The 16511-nt window shown below is 37.2% G+C and overlaps 2 protein-coding genes across 11 annotated transcripts in view; one reads left to right on the top strand and one right to left on the bottom strand.

Moving 5' to 3' along the window:
- LOC132613403 (mediator of RNA polymerase II transcription subunit 15a-like) overlaps positions 1 to 13354 on the top strand; it is a 32732-nt gene extending 19378 nt beyond the window's left edge. For 2 of the 9 annotated variants that reach the window (XM_060327414.1, XM_060327407.1), the window contains exons 2-7: positions 671 to 782; positions 2860 to 2956; positions 3555 to 4904; positions 5470 to 5540; positions 6923 to 6997; positions 7707 to 7850. In XM_060327414.1, the coding sequence (XP_060183397.1) occupies positions 672 to 782; positions 2860 to 2956; positions 3555 to 4904; positions 5470 to 5540; positions 6923 to 6997; positions 7707 to 7835 (1833 nt within the window). In that variant the 5' untranslated portion in view covers position 671 and the 3' untranslated portion in view covers positions 7836 to 7850. The other 7 variants (XM_060327415.1, XM_060327410.1, XM_060327413.1 and 4 more) reach the window with 7 other exon arrangements.
- Positions 13355 to 13421: 67 nt separating this feature from the next.
- LOC132613424 (uncharacterized) lies at positions 13422 to 14534 on the bottom strand. 2 transcript variants are annotated; one of them, XR_009571946.1, is made up of 3 exons: positions 14405 to 14509; positions 14010 to 14128; positions 13422 to 13931 (listed from the first exon to the last, which is right to left on the bottom strand). XR_009571946.1 is itself a non-coding variant. In XM_060327446.1 (2 exons), the coding sequence occupies exons 1-2, from the start codon at positions 14094 to 14096 to the stop codon at positions 13701 to 13703; spliced, it is 318 nt and encodes a 105-aa protein (XP_060183429.1). In that variant the 5' UTR covers positions 14097 to 14534; the 3' UTR covers positions 13422 to 13700. The 2 variants fall into 2 exon arrangements, 1 of the variants encoding a protein (XP_060183429.1); XM_060327446.1 differs by having other exon boundaries at positions 14010 to 14534.
- Between the last annotated feature and the right edge of the window lie 1977 nt (positions 14535 to 16511).

The following is a 16511-nucleotide window of genomic DNA, read 5'->3' as shown; positions in this document are numbered from 1 at the left end:
GAGTAGTATTATTTAGTAATCGAGTGGTTTCGTCGTTCTTCAGTATTTATTATTACTATCTGTCGCTTCATTTGATTGTATCCTATTATTTTGGCGTCTTATTTTCTTGCAACCCTGCCTTCGAATTCTTCTTTTCTTTTGAGCCGAGGGTCCAGCGGAAACAGCCTCTCTACCCCACAAAGGCAGGGGGTAAGGAACTAGTTCAAGTGGAAAACCTACAACTTTTGCTTGCTGTGGTTTACCTTTTTTTTTTTTTTTTTTAGATATGTCAAAATGATTGGTTGCTGCTCGAGTTAATTGGATGGATTATTTGTTTTTTGATAACCGTGGTGTTAGGGCGCACCTCGAGTAATTCCACGGGATACTTGCCACCTCTAACCAGCAACAAGTGGTTGGACAGATGGGAAGAAATCACCTAGTATTTTTGTCTCCGCAGGAATTTGAACCTGAGACTTCATGGTTCTCAACCCACTTCATTGACCACTAGGCCACACCCTTGAGTGCTTAATTGGATGGATTATAACTATTGATATTGTTTAGAGAAATCAAGTTTTAGCCTTTCGTAGCAGGTTGTAATGTGGAATTATTTTTAACATATTTGAGAAGTGTTTATCTAGATTGGGATCTTATTAATGGTTTAAGCTGATTTTTTGTTGATATGGTTGTATAGAATGGAGACCTTAAAGAGGCATCTTCCTGTCTCTGGGCAAGAAGGCGTACAAGAACTCAAGAAAATTGCAATAAGGTTTGAAGAAAAGATATATAATGCTGCTACAAGTCAGGTATGTCATCTAAACTCATTTCGATTTATTTGAATTCACGAGGGGAGGATTGCCCAAGACCATATAAGGAAACCGCCCATCTTTTTTTCAGTCTATGTGGGACTTTTCAACATGAATGATGCAATTTGTTCTCCACTTTGTTGATGTTGTTATTCCCGCTTGTATAGACTTGCATTCATCTTTCCAGTCATCTAGACAAGTTGTCTTACGGATGGCAAGCGGAGAGGAGCGGTGCGGTTGCGGGGCAAACCCGCATAAGCCCGCGAAGATTTCAACCCGTCCGGCCCTGGCCGCGAAATATAATTTGTTGTTTTCATCCTGCACTACACCGCCCCGCTTAACTTCTCAAGTGCGAGACAAATCTTTCAATTACTAATGCCGATGGTTGTCTGTACCGTACCATTATGTTTATGTGGAATTTCACGCTTCTAAATGAACACATTAATCACTTTTTTAGCATTTTTACTAAGACATTGCTGTCATTTAAAAAAAAAAAAATTGGATTCACTTATTTTTGCTCTCATCAATGTTCTTATAACAGGGAAATGGAAGAGCATGATATTTTTTTATTTTTTTTTATTAAGCACCGGGTGTCCGGGTCTCTTTGAGCCCTGACTAATCCTGGGGGTGCACAGGCCCTCGGCAAAGAGTTTCCCGCAAGTGCACCATGGGTAATTCAGGGTTTTACCCCAGTCCGATGACCCTCAGAAATTGTTTGCACCCAGTGGGTTTCGAACTTGAGACCTTGACGGGGAGCAAACCCCAAGGCTCAAGCCAATTACCACCAGGCCAACCCCTGAGGGTTAATGGAAAAGCATGATATTACATGTATCAGTTCATCTTAAGCATGAGATCTGTTATGTAAAATTACCTATTACAGTTGATGATAAGAACAAAAAAACAGGGTTAATTCTGGTATTGACACGTAAATATTATAGTATCATATTAATTATATTTCCCCAAGCTCTTCAATGCTCACTCTATATTTGTCAACAAAAAAGGGCGGCCCGGTGCCCTTATTTGTCAACACAAATGAATACAGTCAAGTTATATGGACTTAAATTAATTAATTTCATATTTGACTAACCGACATAGTTTTATAAAATCTATTTATTACATTAATTTTTAGAACTAACCACCACATAAAAATAACCTAGACCTAATTTTTAATGCCTTTGCACACCTAAGGAACCTTGGGTCTCTCGGAAACAACCTCTCTACTCTACGAGGTAGGGTTAAGGTCTGCGTACACTCTATCCTCCCCCGACCCGTATGTTGTTGTTGTTGTTTGCACGCTGATACGTTGGTATTTTACCAACTTATCTCTTCTTTATGCATAGATTTTTGTTATGTTTAATTAAGAAATAGTGCATTTATGGTTTATTTCAATTTTATAGGTTTATGTGATTGAGAAGTGACCGGGAAGAAACCGATTGAAAAATTGCTTTTGTAGTAAATAAATGCTTTCTAGTTTATGAATGGGTTTTAGTTTTTGTAATTAATCATGTGCATCTATTGCTTTCCGAAGGGAGCAGCTAATCCTAGGACATCCCCTATTATTTTTTATTAAAATCGAGAGAGGAAATTAGGGATTGGGCTAGATTAATTAACGCGATTTGGGGCTTGAAACCTCATCTAATGGGGTCAACCTAGAGATGGGAAGAACCCAAGTGTGGCCTAAAATTGGAATGTGATTAATTTTTGTTAGCTTGATTCGAGAGAACTAGCTACGATAAACCCGCTAAATAGTCGAGAGACGTTAGTGGTAATTAAGATTCCAAGGCTAATTGCTTGACCCATTATTAATTAGTGGTAGATAATTACTATTGTTTCTTGATATTAATCATTCCACTATTTTCCATATCTCTTGTTTCTCTTTACTTGTGAAGGTCATTGTTCACTTTACCTGCTTTCTAGTTAGTTTTTATCTTTATTAGTTTCTAAACAAAAATCAAATATTGGTTGAATGATGCAATTTGTTCTCCACTTGGTTGTCGTTGTTATTCCTGCTTGTATAAACTTACATTCGTTTAGACATGGTGTATGCATTTTTAGTTAAATTTATCTAATATTGCAGCAAGATTATCTGTGGAAAATATCTTTAAAGATGCTGGCCATGGAGACAAAATCTCAGCCCAATGCTGCAAATGGTGGTCAGAGTGCCCCTGGCCCAGGTGAGCAATGAAATCTCTTGTGCTGTATTTCAAATAGGCAAATCTTGTCTGACGTGACGTTTTATATAAACCTAATTACTTCATTCTGCTGTTGAAATTTTTTGCTCCTGTAGCTACAAAGGGTACTGTAAATTTTAGAAGCTTGAACCATTGTACTAATCCTTGACTTATCTATAATATTTTAGGTGACTACTACTAGTTAGTATTGTTTGTGCTCTAGGTCAGAGTCCAACCCCTGCTCTTTCGCTACATTCCCACTGTTTTTTTAGATTAGCTGCCCAAAAAAAGGGGGGGACAGAGGAAAAGCTGATCATTTGAAGTACTACGTACTGTTGTTTATTTGTCTAAATAATAAGTAACTTAGTCAAAGTTCTCTTTAGTATTTTGGAATGTTTAATTGTCTAATAAGTAACGGAGTCAAAGTTCTCTTTAGTATTATGGAATCAGTTTTCACAAAGCAATGACTTCTGTTTCTCGTATCTTAAACTACAAAATACGTGTTAACTTTTGCTGCTTGTTTGTATTTTCTTCTAATGTTATTATGTTTGTTAGTTATTTGAAAGCATCTTGACTGTTTCTTTTTGATTCATTTCTGTAGGATCCCACAGCATACAGTCCCAAGTTAACAGCCAAGCACAGCAACTTCCTGTACTGGCCAATCAAAATCAAACACGACAACCGCTGATGCAGCAAAACATTCAGAACAACATGGCATCAACTGGGCTGCAAAATTCTGCTAGTTTGACTCCCGCACTTCCTCCTGTGAGTAATTTGACGCAGGGTGCCATGCAAAATGTTAGGGGCCAGAATCCAAATTTGCAAACTATGCCAAATGTTGGTCAAACCTCAGTAGGAAGTGCCATTGGTCAAGGCATGCCTCACAATATGATTCCTAATTCTCAGAGGCAGATGCAGGGAAGACAACAACAGGTTCTTTCTCAACAGCAACAGCAGCAATCACAGACAACACAGCAATATCTTTACCAGCAGCAGCTGCAGCAGATGATGAAGCAGAAATTTCAGCCGGGAAACACATCACAGTCCTTGATGCAATCTCACATGCAGCAACAGCAGCAGCCGCAGGACCAGCAGCAACAACAGCAACAGAACCTTCTACAGCCTACTCAGACACAATCTTCTCAGCAAGCTATGATGCAACCTTCTTCAATGCAATCAACTTCTTTGTCCAACCTTCAGCAAAATCAACAGTCTACCGTTCAACAGCCAACTCAATCTGTACTTCACCAACGACAACAATCAGTTATGAGACAGCAGGCTCCCATCTTTCATCAACAACAATCGTCAATGCTACAGCAACCAATTTTACCAGCGCAACAGCATCAACAACAACAACAGCAACAGCAACAGCAGCTGATTGCACAACAGACAAATGTTGCAAACCTCCAGCAGAACCAACTGATGGGCCGACAGAATCCGATGCCTGATGTGCAGCAGAGGCTAGTGAGCCAACAGAACAACTATAACAGTCTGCAGCAGCAGCAGTTTAATCAGCAAAACAACTTTCAAAATATGCATCAGCAGCAGTTGGGGTCTCAAAGTAATATTGCTGGGGTCCAGCAGCAACAGTTGTCTGGAAGTCAACAACCTGGTAACCCTGGCTTGACGTCTAATCAGCACCCTATCCATATGTTGCAACAATCAAAAGTTCCTGGACAACAACAAATGCTGCAGGGTGCTACAACCTTGTTACCAAGTCATGGTCAACAATCGCAGTCACAGCCAGCACAACAGCAAATGATGTCTCAGAGTCAATCACAACCAGGACAGTTACAACCACCTTTGGGTTTGCAGCAACAGACGAATCAATTGCAAAGGGAAATGCAACAGAGGCTTCAAACATCAGCTCCCTTGCTTCAACATCAGAATGCAATGGAACAGCAGAAGCAGCTATATCAATCACAAAGAGCCGCACCAGAAGCCTCATCAAGTATGTATTTTTCTTAATTAAAGCTTTCAATTAGGTCTCATAAATCATTCTATAGCGGTCTCATTCTTAGATATTTCCACCTTTCATGCCTTGTATGTGAAGGTATAGGACTAATACACTATTTTAACCGCTGTTTTACATTTTTTACTAATACACTATTTTAACCGCTGTTTTACATTTTTTAAAGTAAAAATGACTAGTCTTTGAGTGGTGGAATGTCACCAAGTGATCTTGCTGTTCTGATCAGCTTAACCATACTATCATGGAAACTCAGAAAGAATGAGATCTGAAAGATGCATTTGATCTTTAATTAAAAGATGAAAATCTTATTGTATTTTTAAATTTACTTAATATTAGTATACTACCAAATACCCAGTCGTCCTGGTCTAGAGTGAGAAACTTAACTTTCTTACACAAGGACATTTGGATGACAACTATAGTGCATGAATATAGTTTCTCAATTAAAAAAAAAAAGTACGAATATTACTTAAATATCCAACACAATGCTGTAAGGAGTCAAGCCCTTCAATATTTGTGCTATCCTCAACTCTCGGTTTATTTGTAGCATCTTTAGATTCTACAGCTCAGACGGGAAATGCAAATGCAGCTGATTGGCAGGAGGAGGTTTACCAAAAGGTATGGTTTTTCCAATGGTATTTTTGTCTACACAGGGTGTTGAAAACTGAGGAATTTACTGATGAATTGCTGGAAATTGATGTTTTGGCAATTGACAAGTGAAGTAGATTTTGATAAACTGACTGGTTACAACAATATAAGAAGTAGCTGAATGCTGTGAAATACTTCCTGTGGTTGATGGAGTAATAGAGGAGGTTTACCAAAATAAACGTTCAGCAAATTCATGGTCATACCCCTTGCCGCAAGGCACTTTTACGGTATTCCAATTCGTAGAAGAAATAGAAAATTAAGCACATTACAGATAACGTGTTAGAAATTGATATATTCTCAATTGAGAAGTGAAGTACTCAAGAAACAACAATAACAACAACTATGCCGCAATCAAGTTAGGGTAGGCTATATGAATTCTTGTTGTCTATGCCCCTTCATTTTGAGGCCTTCTCAATCCGATGTTATAGCTCTAGCAATTCTTTACATTTTCTACTGGCCTAATTGAGAAGTTAAGTAGATTCGATAAATTGACTTGTTACAATTTATTTTTTTCTTTTGATTAAGTGATTCTAGATAGTTGAATGTTGTTATGTATTATCTGACTTCTTGAGGTAATATGTCCGTAAGTTCAGGTTAGGGTCCTCATGGTATGTCCCTAATTTGCTTTATTTCCGGGAAACTAATTTTTTTTATTGCTAGTTTCAAGGGTAAACCTATTCATGCAAGAAGTATTAACCTGAATATATGGCTATGAGAAAATGTTGTTCTGTGTGAAAAGATGCCCATTCATCTGTATTAGTTGGTATATTTGTTTTTCCAATTTTTTGGATAACCGAGAAACTCGTCGTTTCCTGCTTCAAAACGCAGTTGATAATGGGTCCTCCCTCTACTTTCTTCTACTTAAATACTTGACTTGGCTTACTAGCTAGGATTAAGTTGGAATACTTAAAGCTCTCCAAGAATAAGCATACAACATCAACATGTTTTTTTACTTGTGAAGCCAAATATATCGGTATTATTCCATTGTTTCCCCTCACTTTGCTTCATTGAAATAAAGATGTAAAGTGAAAACAAAAAAATGATGATTTTCATTAAACCATATTATATCTCCCAACCAACTGTAGAAAAGTATATTCGAGTTCCTCCTGGCTGGTCTGGTCTATGATCACATCTTGGAAATTGACCCTCACATGTCGTGCAAAATGGATTTTAATGAGGTGTAGTCTTCCTCTTCCCCTTCACTTTTAACCTTTTAATCTGGAAGGTTCTTTCATGAAGATTCTGTAGTTTGTTCTCTACTGCATTGAACAGGTGATCTAATTATCACCTATCCACATGGGAATCCAGTCTTGACATTTGCACAATTGACTTAATGAAATTTTTTAATGCAGATAAAGTCTATGAAGGAGATGTATTTGTCAGAGCTCAATGATCTATACCAGAAAATTGCTACTAAAGTGCAGCAGGTATGTCATCAACATTTTATTCTATTACTATCATTTCTGGAGCAATTCTACCAGCTGTATGGTGCAGCATGCTGTATTTCCTAGATTTTGATGTAATTTGATATGTTAATGGTTCTCAGAGATCATTCTTGTTATGGGGACAGTACTTGCAATCATATGATCTTTCTTCTATGTATCCTAAACCATTGCCCTCTAAGTGCTTCGTCATAGTTCCAAATTTTGGTTGACTCCCTTGAAAGTTTCGTCAATTGACACACCATCATTTGCATATAGCATGTATCTTTCGTCAATTGACACACCAAGGTGTACTGCATTTTGTATTCTATTGGGTAGGTCATCCATAACTAGTTAAACAAGTACTGGTATCAGATTAATATTATAAATCTTCGGTTATTGGTAACTCCTCTTATTTCTTTGTGAGTTTCTCACACCTATTATAGCTCCTCCTTACATATATACTCTGGCATTTATAGTTGATACAAACTCCTTGATATGCCCATAGGTAATCCTAGAATATTATATAAATTATTTTTTGTTGCTACGAGTGTTTATCCCGAATTTGGATAATCAATTGAATTTGTTAGTGGGTATAGGATATGTGCTTGGATCTCAATATGTCGTGGGGAAATGGGGTATATGAACGTTATGTAGCAAAGCAGTTGATGAAGTGTATTAGTGTTGCTAAATGATATGCAATACTTGTTTGAAGAAGCACAATGGAAATGGAAATAATTGTTACGGACCGAGTCTGCAATTTGAGAGAGATTGCATATATGTTTTTCTATTACAAGTGTTCTTGGAAGATGAAAAAGCCAACCCCCTCAAAGGACGGGGATGACCTCTATTTATAGTGTTGCCTCTATGGGCCTCATACAATACAAATCATTAAAAGGTACAGAGAAGGACAACTCTGAACGGATTAGGCAAGTCGTACTGACACACGCATGGTTGGTGGTTGACCATGGCAGGACGCTACCGACGCGTGGCTCACGCGTAACGGCTCTACCGGACCAATGACCACGGATAATCGGACTAACGGCCTCGACCGGCCCGGTGGTGAAAAAACCGGACCAAATGGTGCCTCTGCTTAGCTCCGGTCCAAGCGTTCCTCCGATTCGGAATACAAGTCTTCATGTATGCTCTCGTCCTCTTCTTCCTTCGGTTCCTCGTCTCACCGGTTTGACTCATATCCGGTTTTACCGTACACACTGAGATTTCATGTGTTCAAAATTAATAATCTCGTTAAATTCCAAATGTTTTCAGTTACTAATGATCTCTCAATTTTTGCCTGTCTGTCTACTACTGTATCTGTTTACTTTTTTTTTTTTTTTTTATGTCATGCTTCGAATCTTGTTTTTCTCTCGAGCCGAGGGTCTATCAGAAATAGTCTCCCTACCCATAAAGGTAGGGGTAAAGTCCGCGTACATTTTACCCTCTCCAGACCCCATTTCTGGGAGACACCAGGTATGTTGTTGTTGTTGTTAATGATCTCTCAATTTTCATATAAACTACTATCTCTTTTGATTTGTTTTAAAATCTTCAATGTTAATTTTTTATTTTTATTTTAGTTTTTGTCTATTGTACAAGAGATTTCCATTTTTATACGTAAGAGATCTGAAAATAACACACAAAATATCTGAAAGAGTCATTTTCTCCATTCAAATTATAAGTGCCCACAGGAAACCATTTCCTCTGTTTAAAGAAATTGATCTCTAGCAATTTATTAATAATCTCTCGTGCTTTATATAAATTATCTCTTCGGTTTCCTTTTAAAACCTCGTGTTTAAAATTAATAATCCCTTGCAACTTTTAAATCTCTTAAGTTAAGATTATTATTTTTTAATTTAGAAGTGTAAGAAGCTTGTTCTCTAATATTTTAGAAAAGGAATTTTTTCCTAGCCAGGGTGTTCTCAGTAAATGCTTACCGGTACACGACTTTTATGCAAACCAATAATGTATGTGTTTGCATACTCTTCCATCACCAAATTATAATGAATTAAGGCAAAAGTCGTAGACAGTCCTTAAATTTTTCCACATATTCTTCATGGCTATCTAAATTTAAACTTGTTTTAATTTGACACCTATATTATTTTGAATTTATACCACCTAAGCACCATTTTGACAATCAGGAAAAAATATAAAGAGAGTGTAGTCCACTCATGAATGATGTGCAAAACTACGAATTAAATGAGGACACGTGGAATTTAGACTAAAAAAAATCATTCAAAAATTGAATTGTGAATAAAAAATAAAAATACTTTTTTTTCTACACCCCTACCCATCTATCCAGCCATTCCCCATTCTTTTTCTCCATTCCATTTGATCCATTCACCGGAAACAATGGGCTAGCCCCAAACTTATATATACCAAATGTCTTCATCCCGCTAACTTCACGCAATTCGAACTCAAAAATCCGCATTTGTAACTGCAAAGGAAATCAGAAATCCAACCATGGTACAATTAGAAACAACGGAAATCTATTTTGATATTTTTGTTCTTCTTGTGTTGTGGATTATTTAAGGTTTGAGTTCTTCGAGGGGATTTGGCCGGTGAAGAATTGGGGAAGACAAGGGGATTTCCCCCCCTCCTCTTTTTTTTTTAATTCAGATTTTGGCTTTTTTTAATTTGTTGACATGTCATTTTTTGATTGGCCTGTAAATATATAAATGCCCTTCACGCGCCCAGTTTGAGTGCAGCAAAGATGAGGTGCCATGTAGGCAAATTGGAATAAGCTTAGGTTTAGGTAGCCATAAAGAATACGTGAAAAAGTTTAGGGGGTTGTCTATGACTTTTGCCATGAACTAATGTACATTTTTACCTTATTTATTACTTAACTATGGTAAAGAAGTGCAGTTTTGTATAAATATCTGGGTGTAGATAAATTTTTATTGTGTTTTAATTCCTTTTTTTGGTATAAGATAAAATATACGGGAAAGGCTCAAATATGCCATCGAACTATCAGAAAAGGTTCATTCATGTTACTCGTTAATAGTTGGGCTAAAAAATGTCACCGCCGTTATCATTTTGGGTCATATATGCTATTAGCCCGGAGAAGGGCCAAATATACCCCTTGTTATACTTTGTGTCCAAATACACCCCTCCTCCATTAAAGTTGTCCACCTTAGATATCGTATCCTACGTGACACTGACATTTGATGAGGTGGATATCACGTGGCATTATCACCTCATAACCCCTAACCCATTTTACTCCTCCCTTCTTCCATCACTAAAATTTTCACCCTCCATCACCATTGTCACCTTTACCGCCATATAGTTAGAGCTCTGGAAAAAAAATGTCCTTCCAATTCTTTTTGTATATATCTATCTTATTCTTCAGATATGTCGAAGTCGTTTGATTTAGGTTCATTGTACCAATTTATTATGTTACTTGCTTTGTGGGACTCAATTAACCTTGAATAGTCAATACAAATATATATACAATATACATAAATTCCATTGTAACATGGGTTTTGTCCATTCTTACATGTTTTAACTAGGCAAAAGTCATAAATTACCCCTCCGGACACCCAAACCCAAGTTTTAATAAAAACGTGGTAGTCACTCGCCCTACCGTGTTGCCACGTATTAAATGAATTAATTTACGTCGACCCGATCCATTAAACCCAAACCTGATTCGTTTCACCCTCCATTTCATTTACCACACCCGATTTACACCTAATGTACTCTTTCTTTCACCCTCCCGTTAAAAAAACCCTACGTACCAATTGATCCATATGAAATCCTTCAACTTCTGACGAGATTCAACACAATCTGGACAATATTTGTTGGATTTTCTTGTGTTTGTTGAGTTCATCTCTTTATTACACCTATAATCGAAGTTAGGGTTACTGATTTAAGGGTTGCACTGGTGTTTTTGGTGATTTTCGTGAAGATCACACATATTTCACGACTAGATAAAGCTCTTTTGTTAAAAGGTTAGCCTGTTCTCTTACTTTATTTTGTGTAAATCGACTACATCTAGGGTTTTTTACATGTTTAGTTGTTTATCGATTATACTGTGTAAATGTCATGGTAAATGCTTGAATATGTTTAAAAAAAGTAGTATTGTGTTTATAAAAGTGGTATAATGTTAGTATTGTTTATTGCGACTAGAACTAGGTTTTTTTAGACTTTTTTTCTTCTTCAATTCTACTGTGTTTGATGCTTATATATGTCCAATATGTTGTAATACGTAGTTGTGTGTGACTTTACTTCTTAAATCGAACTGTACAATTTTCAGGTTGTAAAATGTCTTTCGAACTGATTACTTTGAGATTTTACCATGGTGGACTTTTAAAGGGTAAAGGTAAAGAAAGATATGTTGGGGGAGAAGTTACTGATATTTATGATGTGGACATAGATAAATTTTCCTACTTTGAATTGATGGATTGTGTGAGAGATTTAGGCTATGACCCAGGAGATGCTTACTTTATGCTAGATTGCCTAAAAGTTTACCCTTGATACCAATAACATCAGATAGGGATACAATGGGAATTGCAGCATGTTTGGGGCATAGGGATATTTTGTAGGCATTTGTATATCACATGGTTGAAGAGCTCAATTGGCCCCACTCTTATTATAATATGCAACCCATGTGGGATGGGGGGGGGGGGGGGGGGGAAGTAGAGTATCTTTTGAAAAAGGGGGTAGTGAGGGAACATCTCATGTGAGAGATGTGCAAAATGCAGCTTTTGATGAGGCTATCCAAACTACTGATCCTCCCACTTCTCCTCTTATCCAAGAAAATACAACTCCACCTCAATAACCTACTACTCCTCCAATCCATTCCCCCTATTCCAGCTAGTCCTACGACAACCCTTAATTATCCAAGTCCTCCCACTGTACTGCCTACCACTACTGATTCTTCACAAAACAGAATTGGAATTGATAATGATGAGTCTGATAGAGATGAATTAGGATCAGGTCTAGAAGGATTTGTTCAAGAAGAAGGAGTAGAAGTTAGTGGGAGTGATATAGATGAGGAGCTGAGGGCTTTTAGAGAGGAAAAGAGAGATGGAAAGAAGAAAAAAAAGGAAGAGGGGTGAAAGACCTCTTGTTCCTACACATGTTAAGTTAGGAACAGGAAGAAAATGAGCAGATGTGGGGTTTGATGAATAAGAAGGTGGTACTAGAGATGGTTTAGAAGGCAAGTTGGCTGGAGATGAGCCATATTACCCTTCTGATGAAGTTGCTAGCTTTGAGACTGATCCAGATGACTGTACTGATGATAATGGAGAAGTAGTTGAACAAAGAACAAAAGCAAGAAGAAGGGAGGTAAAAACAAGAGTTGTGTTTGATAAAACTTGCAGGAAGGTTACATGGGAAACAGGTCTACAATTTGAGTGTGTTGATGATTTTAGGGCTGCTGTTACTAAGTATGCAGTTGCTGAACATGTTGCTATTGAAAAACATGTTAATGAACCTTTAAGGATAAGGGTTAGGTGTACAAAGGGCTGTCCTTGGCTTTTATTTGCCAGTTTTGACTCTAGGACTTACAATTTTGTGGTGAAGAACTACAATCCAATTCACAAATGTGACCTACAAATAGAAACAAACTTTGCAACTCCAAATTTTTAGCCAGTCACTATAATGAGAGAATAAAAGAACAACCAAGCATTAGAATTTTTTAGTTCCAGCAGCTTATTAAAAAGGAGTTGGATCTTTATGTTGGGAGGACTGTATGTAGGAGAGCAAAAAACAAGGTGATTTCAGAGATGATGGGTGACCATGTTAAGGAGTTTCGCAGAATTTTAGGTTACAAAGATGAATTTTCTGCCTAATTCACTCACAATTAATTATTCATTCTCCAACTTTCACTCAAAACTCTTTCACTCAAACTCTCATCCATTCTAGCCTTCACTCTAAGATGAGTCTTCAGTCCAAAATGCTGGCTTACTTCGAGAAAACGTTAACGAGATCATACATTGAAAATGATGACTTCGTAAGTGTTAATTTCGTAATGACGAGATCATTTTTTATTTTCAATTGTTTTAGTTTGAGTAATAACGTGTATTTTTTGCAGATCCTTCCTAATAACGTTTTGGAGTTTCTTCCAAACTTTGACCACGAAACTGTTGTTCTCGATGACCATCACGCGTACCATATGAAGTACAAAGTTGGTGCATAGACGTGTCTATCCCAAGGCTGGAAACAATTTATTGGTGCTAACGGATTGAGGGCAGGGAATGTGTTGTTTTTCCAAGCCTGTCAAGGCAGGGACCGCGTAGTCGTCATTGTTAAGAAAAAGAGGGGGATCATAGTGATAGATTAGATCTCCGTGTTTGTCACTTTTAAAGTTTATGTATGAAATTTCTATCGGCTTGTAATTTATTTATGTTTTATTTCCTAATTTCTTTACTTTCCGCTTTCCGAATTTTGATACATACTTGCCAATACCAAACATTAAGGGTTCCAAAAATCAAACTAAACCAAACATTAACAATACCACCAAGAAGTTCTAATAGACATTACCAATAGCCCCACGACGTTCTAATTAGCATTACCAATACCACCAACAAGTTCTAATAAAGACCTAACAAGTACACTAACCTCTTAGGGAAACTTCATGTAATGACCTCTTAAGTACATGCTTTGAAACACAAAACTTAAAACTAAAATGCCAATACACAACAAGGCAATCCAAAGTATTGTCTCCCTTGTGTTGGACTTGGCCAGCTTGCTCTCCACTTCTTCTCCTTTTCTTTCATCTTCTTAATTTGTTCTCAAAATTATCCATTTCAATCTCTATGCTTTGCATATCAATTTTGCTTTCTACAGATTTTGTAGACATAATAGGCTTGTCATCAACTTTTGCGGAAGCTTCAAATGATGCTTCAAGTTCACCAATTCTTCTCACTAGTTTAGGAATCACAAATTTGGATCGTGGATCAATCTCATCATCCTTCCAACAATAAAAATCACATGATCTAGCAACCTACAATCAATCAAATATAGGCAAAAGGCATAAAACTTCCAACTAGAAAAGTTCAATTCTTGATGAAAAATCACTTACACCATAGTATGGACAAGTCCAATATCTTCTACCCGGTTCCTTGGGGTCTAAGAGGTCATCAAAGGCACTAAAAATCCATGATTGCATCGCACTTCAGAAAGCTCATGATCATCTTCCTCCTTACAAATTTTAGACAAGCCAAATCTAGCCATTATGGAACCTTCATTACCCGAAATCCAAAGGCATAGACGAAGCTACTCACACGCGGAAAAAACAACGGAAAAACACAGGAACTAATACAAAAAAATGAAAAAAACATACAATAACAAATTGAAAAAAACAGTTCCTACCGAAGAACAAGAAGCTTTACAATGTAGAATAAGAAGCTTTACAATGGAAAACAAAAGGGGAAATTAGTTGGACAGGAACTAATAAAAAATGGAGACAAGAATTACCTTTGCTTCAAAAATCTGAGCTTGAGTTCGAATTGGGGCAGATTTCCCGAATTTGGGAGACACAAATTAGGGTTCTTAATATTTGATGTATCGGGTATATTTGATGTATCGGTAAAGGGTAATATGACCGTTTAAGTGGAGGGATTTGGATTTTAATGATTTTTCCTTCTTTTTTTAAAGTTTAATGCGTAATAAATAACTATTCACGCGCACAAAAAATTTAGCACACACGCGCTTGGGTTTGGGTGTCCGGAGGGGTAATTAATATCACTTTTTAATATATTAGGTGTGTAATAGGTCACTACTAAAGTTTAAGTGTGAAAATGACTTTTGGGGTATAGTTTAAGGGTCAATTTATGACTTTTGCCTTCTAACTAATAAAAATACTTCTTCTCAAAAGATTCAAACTTGACCATCGGTTCAGTTGGGCTTTCTACAAATTAGGCGGGGCAATTCTACTTTTGGGGTGGTCTTTAAATTTTGCCCCTCATATTTGTAATCTTTAAATTTTGCCCTTCGGCTAAAACCCATGGGTTCCAGGTTTGAACCCCCACTCAGTCAAAAAATTTTAAAAAAAATCGCAAGACAGAGTTTGAATTTCGCTATGCCCCCACTGGCAGAATTTTAGTTATGTTTAACCAAAAGTCTGCCGATGGGGGCAGACTTTGCCTTGAGATATATATTTTTTTTTAATTTTCAAGGTAAACTTTTAGTTATACCTTAACTAAAAGTGTGCCCCATAAGACATAACTAAAAGTATGTTCCATAAGGCGGAACTTTTCCTTAAGGATTAACTAAAGTTATGCCGGACCCGGCATAACTATAAGTTCTGCCTTATAAGGCAAAATGTATGCCTTAAGGAAAACTCTATGTCTTAAGGAAAATTTATGTCTTATGGGGCATACTTTTAGTTATGCCTTAACTAAAAGTCTGCTCCATAAGACATAACTAGGAAAAGACTTTTAGTTAAGACTTAACTAAAAGTCTACCCATAAGTATGTCGGACCCGGCATACACTTGTTAAAGAATAACCAAAGTTATGCCGGACCCGGCATACTTATGCCAAGTCTGCCCATAAGGCATGAGTATGTCGGGTTCGGCATAACTTTGGTTATTTCTTAACAAGTGTATGCCTGGTCCGGCATACACACCACCCAAACCTTGCCTTGCGATTTTTTTTTAATTTATGCTTGAGCGGGGGTTCGAACCCAGAACCTCATGATTTCTGCGCGAAGCTCAGGATTGCAACGCGAAGGACAAAAATTAAAGACCAGCAATATGGGGGGCAAAATTTAAAGACCACAAATATGAGGGACAAAATTTAAAGACCACCCCAAAAGAAGGGCGATCCGTGCAAAAAAAACCAATTAGTCGTATGGTGTTGAGAGACAGAACCATATGTTATGCCTCCAGCATAAAGGAAACTGAGAGTAAAGGAGGGAAAAGTTGTACCTCCATATTATCCTTCAATCCCGCCTCCAATCCCAACAAGACATATATGAAGTATAAGAGATCAGTATCGGAACTAGAATTTTTCCTAAAGGATGTCAAAATATAAAAAATTAAATATACAACGAAATTAAGGAGGTTCAACACATAGTATATATACATAAAAAAGTTTTTCTTACGTATTTACACAGTATAATTTTTCGGCGAAGGGATGTCGGTTGACACCCCTTAGATGCATGTGGCTCCGCCACTGTAAGAGATATCTGAAGTATAAGATAGATATATAGAAAGAGAATTGGAAGGACAATTTTCTCTAGAGCTCTAAAAGAGAATTGAAAGGACAATTTTTCCTAGAGCTCTAACTATATGACAACAATAGTGGCAATGATGGTGGAGGGGTGGATATTTTAGTGGTGGAAGTGGAGAGGGGTAAAATGGGTTAGGGGTTATGAGGTGGCAATGCCACATGGCATCCACCTTATCAAATATCAGTGTCACGTAGGATAAGATGTTCAAAGTGGACAACTTTAATGGAGGAGGGGTATATTTGAACCAGTAATATAACGTCAGGGGTATATTTGGACCTAAAGTATAATGAGGGATATATTAGGCCCTTTTTCGGCCATTAGTCACTAACAGAACTCTACTACTACTACCA

Source organism: Lycium barbarum, chromosome 10 (assembly GCF_019175385.1).
Source record: "Lycium barbarum isolate Lr01 chromosome 10, ASM1917538v2, whole genome shotgun sequence".
Lineage (NCBI taxonomy): Eukaryota > Viridiplantae > Streptophyta > Magnoliopsida > Solanales > Solanaceae > Lycium > Lycium barbarum.
The sequence above is the reverse complement of the archived record's forward strand: the minus strand, read 5'-3'. Positions and strand labels throughout refer to the sequence as shown.

Coding starts and splice junctions, on each gene's coding strand:
- LOC132613424 (XM_060327446.1), bottom strand. CDS start 14,096: ATGCAATCATGGATTTTTAGTGCCTTTGATGACCTCTTAGACCCCAAG. Junction 13,932..14,009: donor GGACTTGTCCATACTATGGT/GTAAGTGATTTT, acceptor GATTGATTGTAG/GTTGCTAGATCATGTGATTT.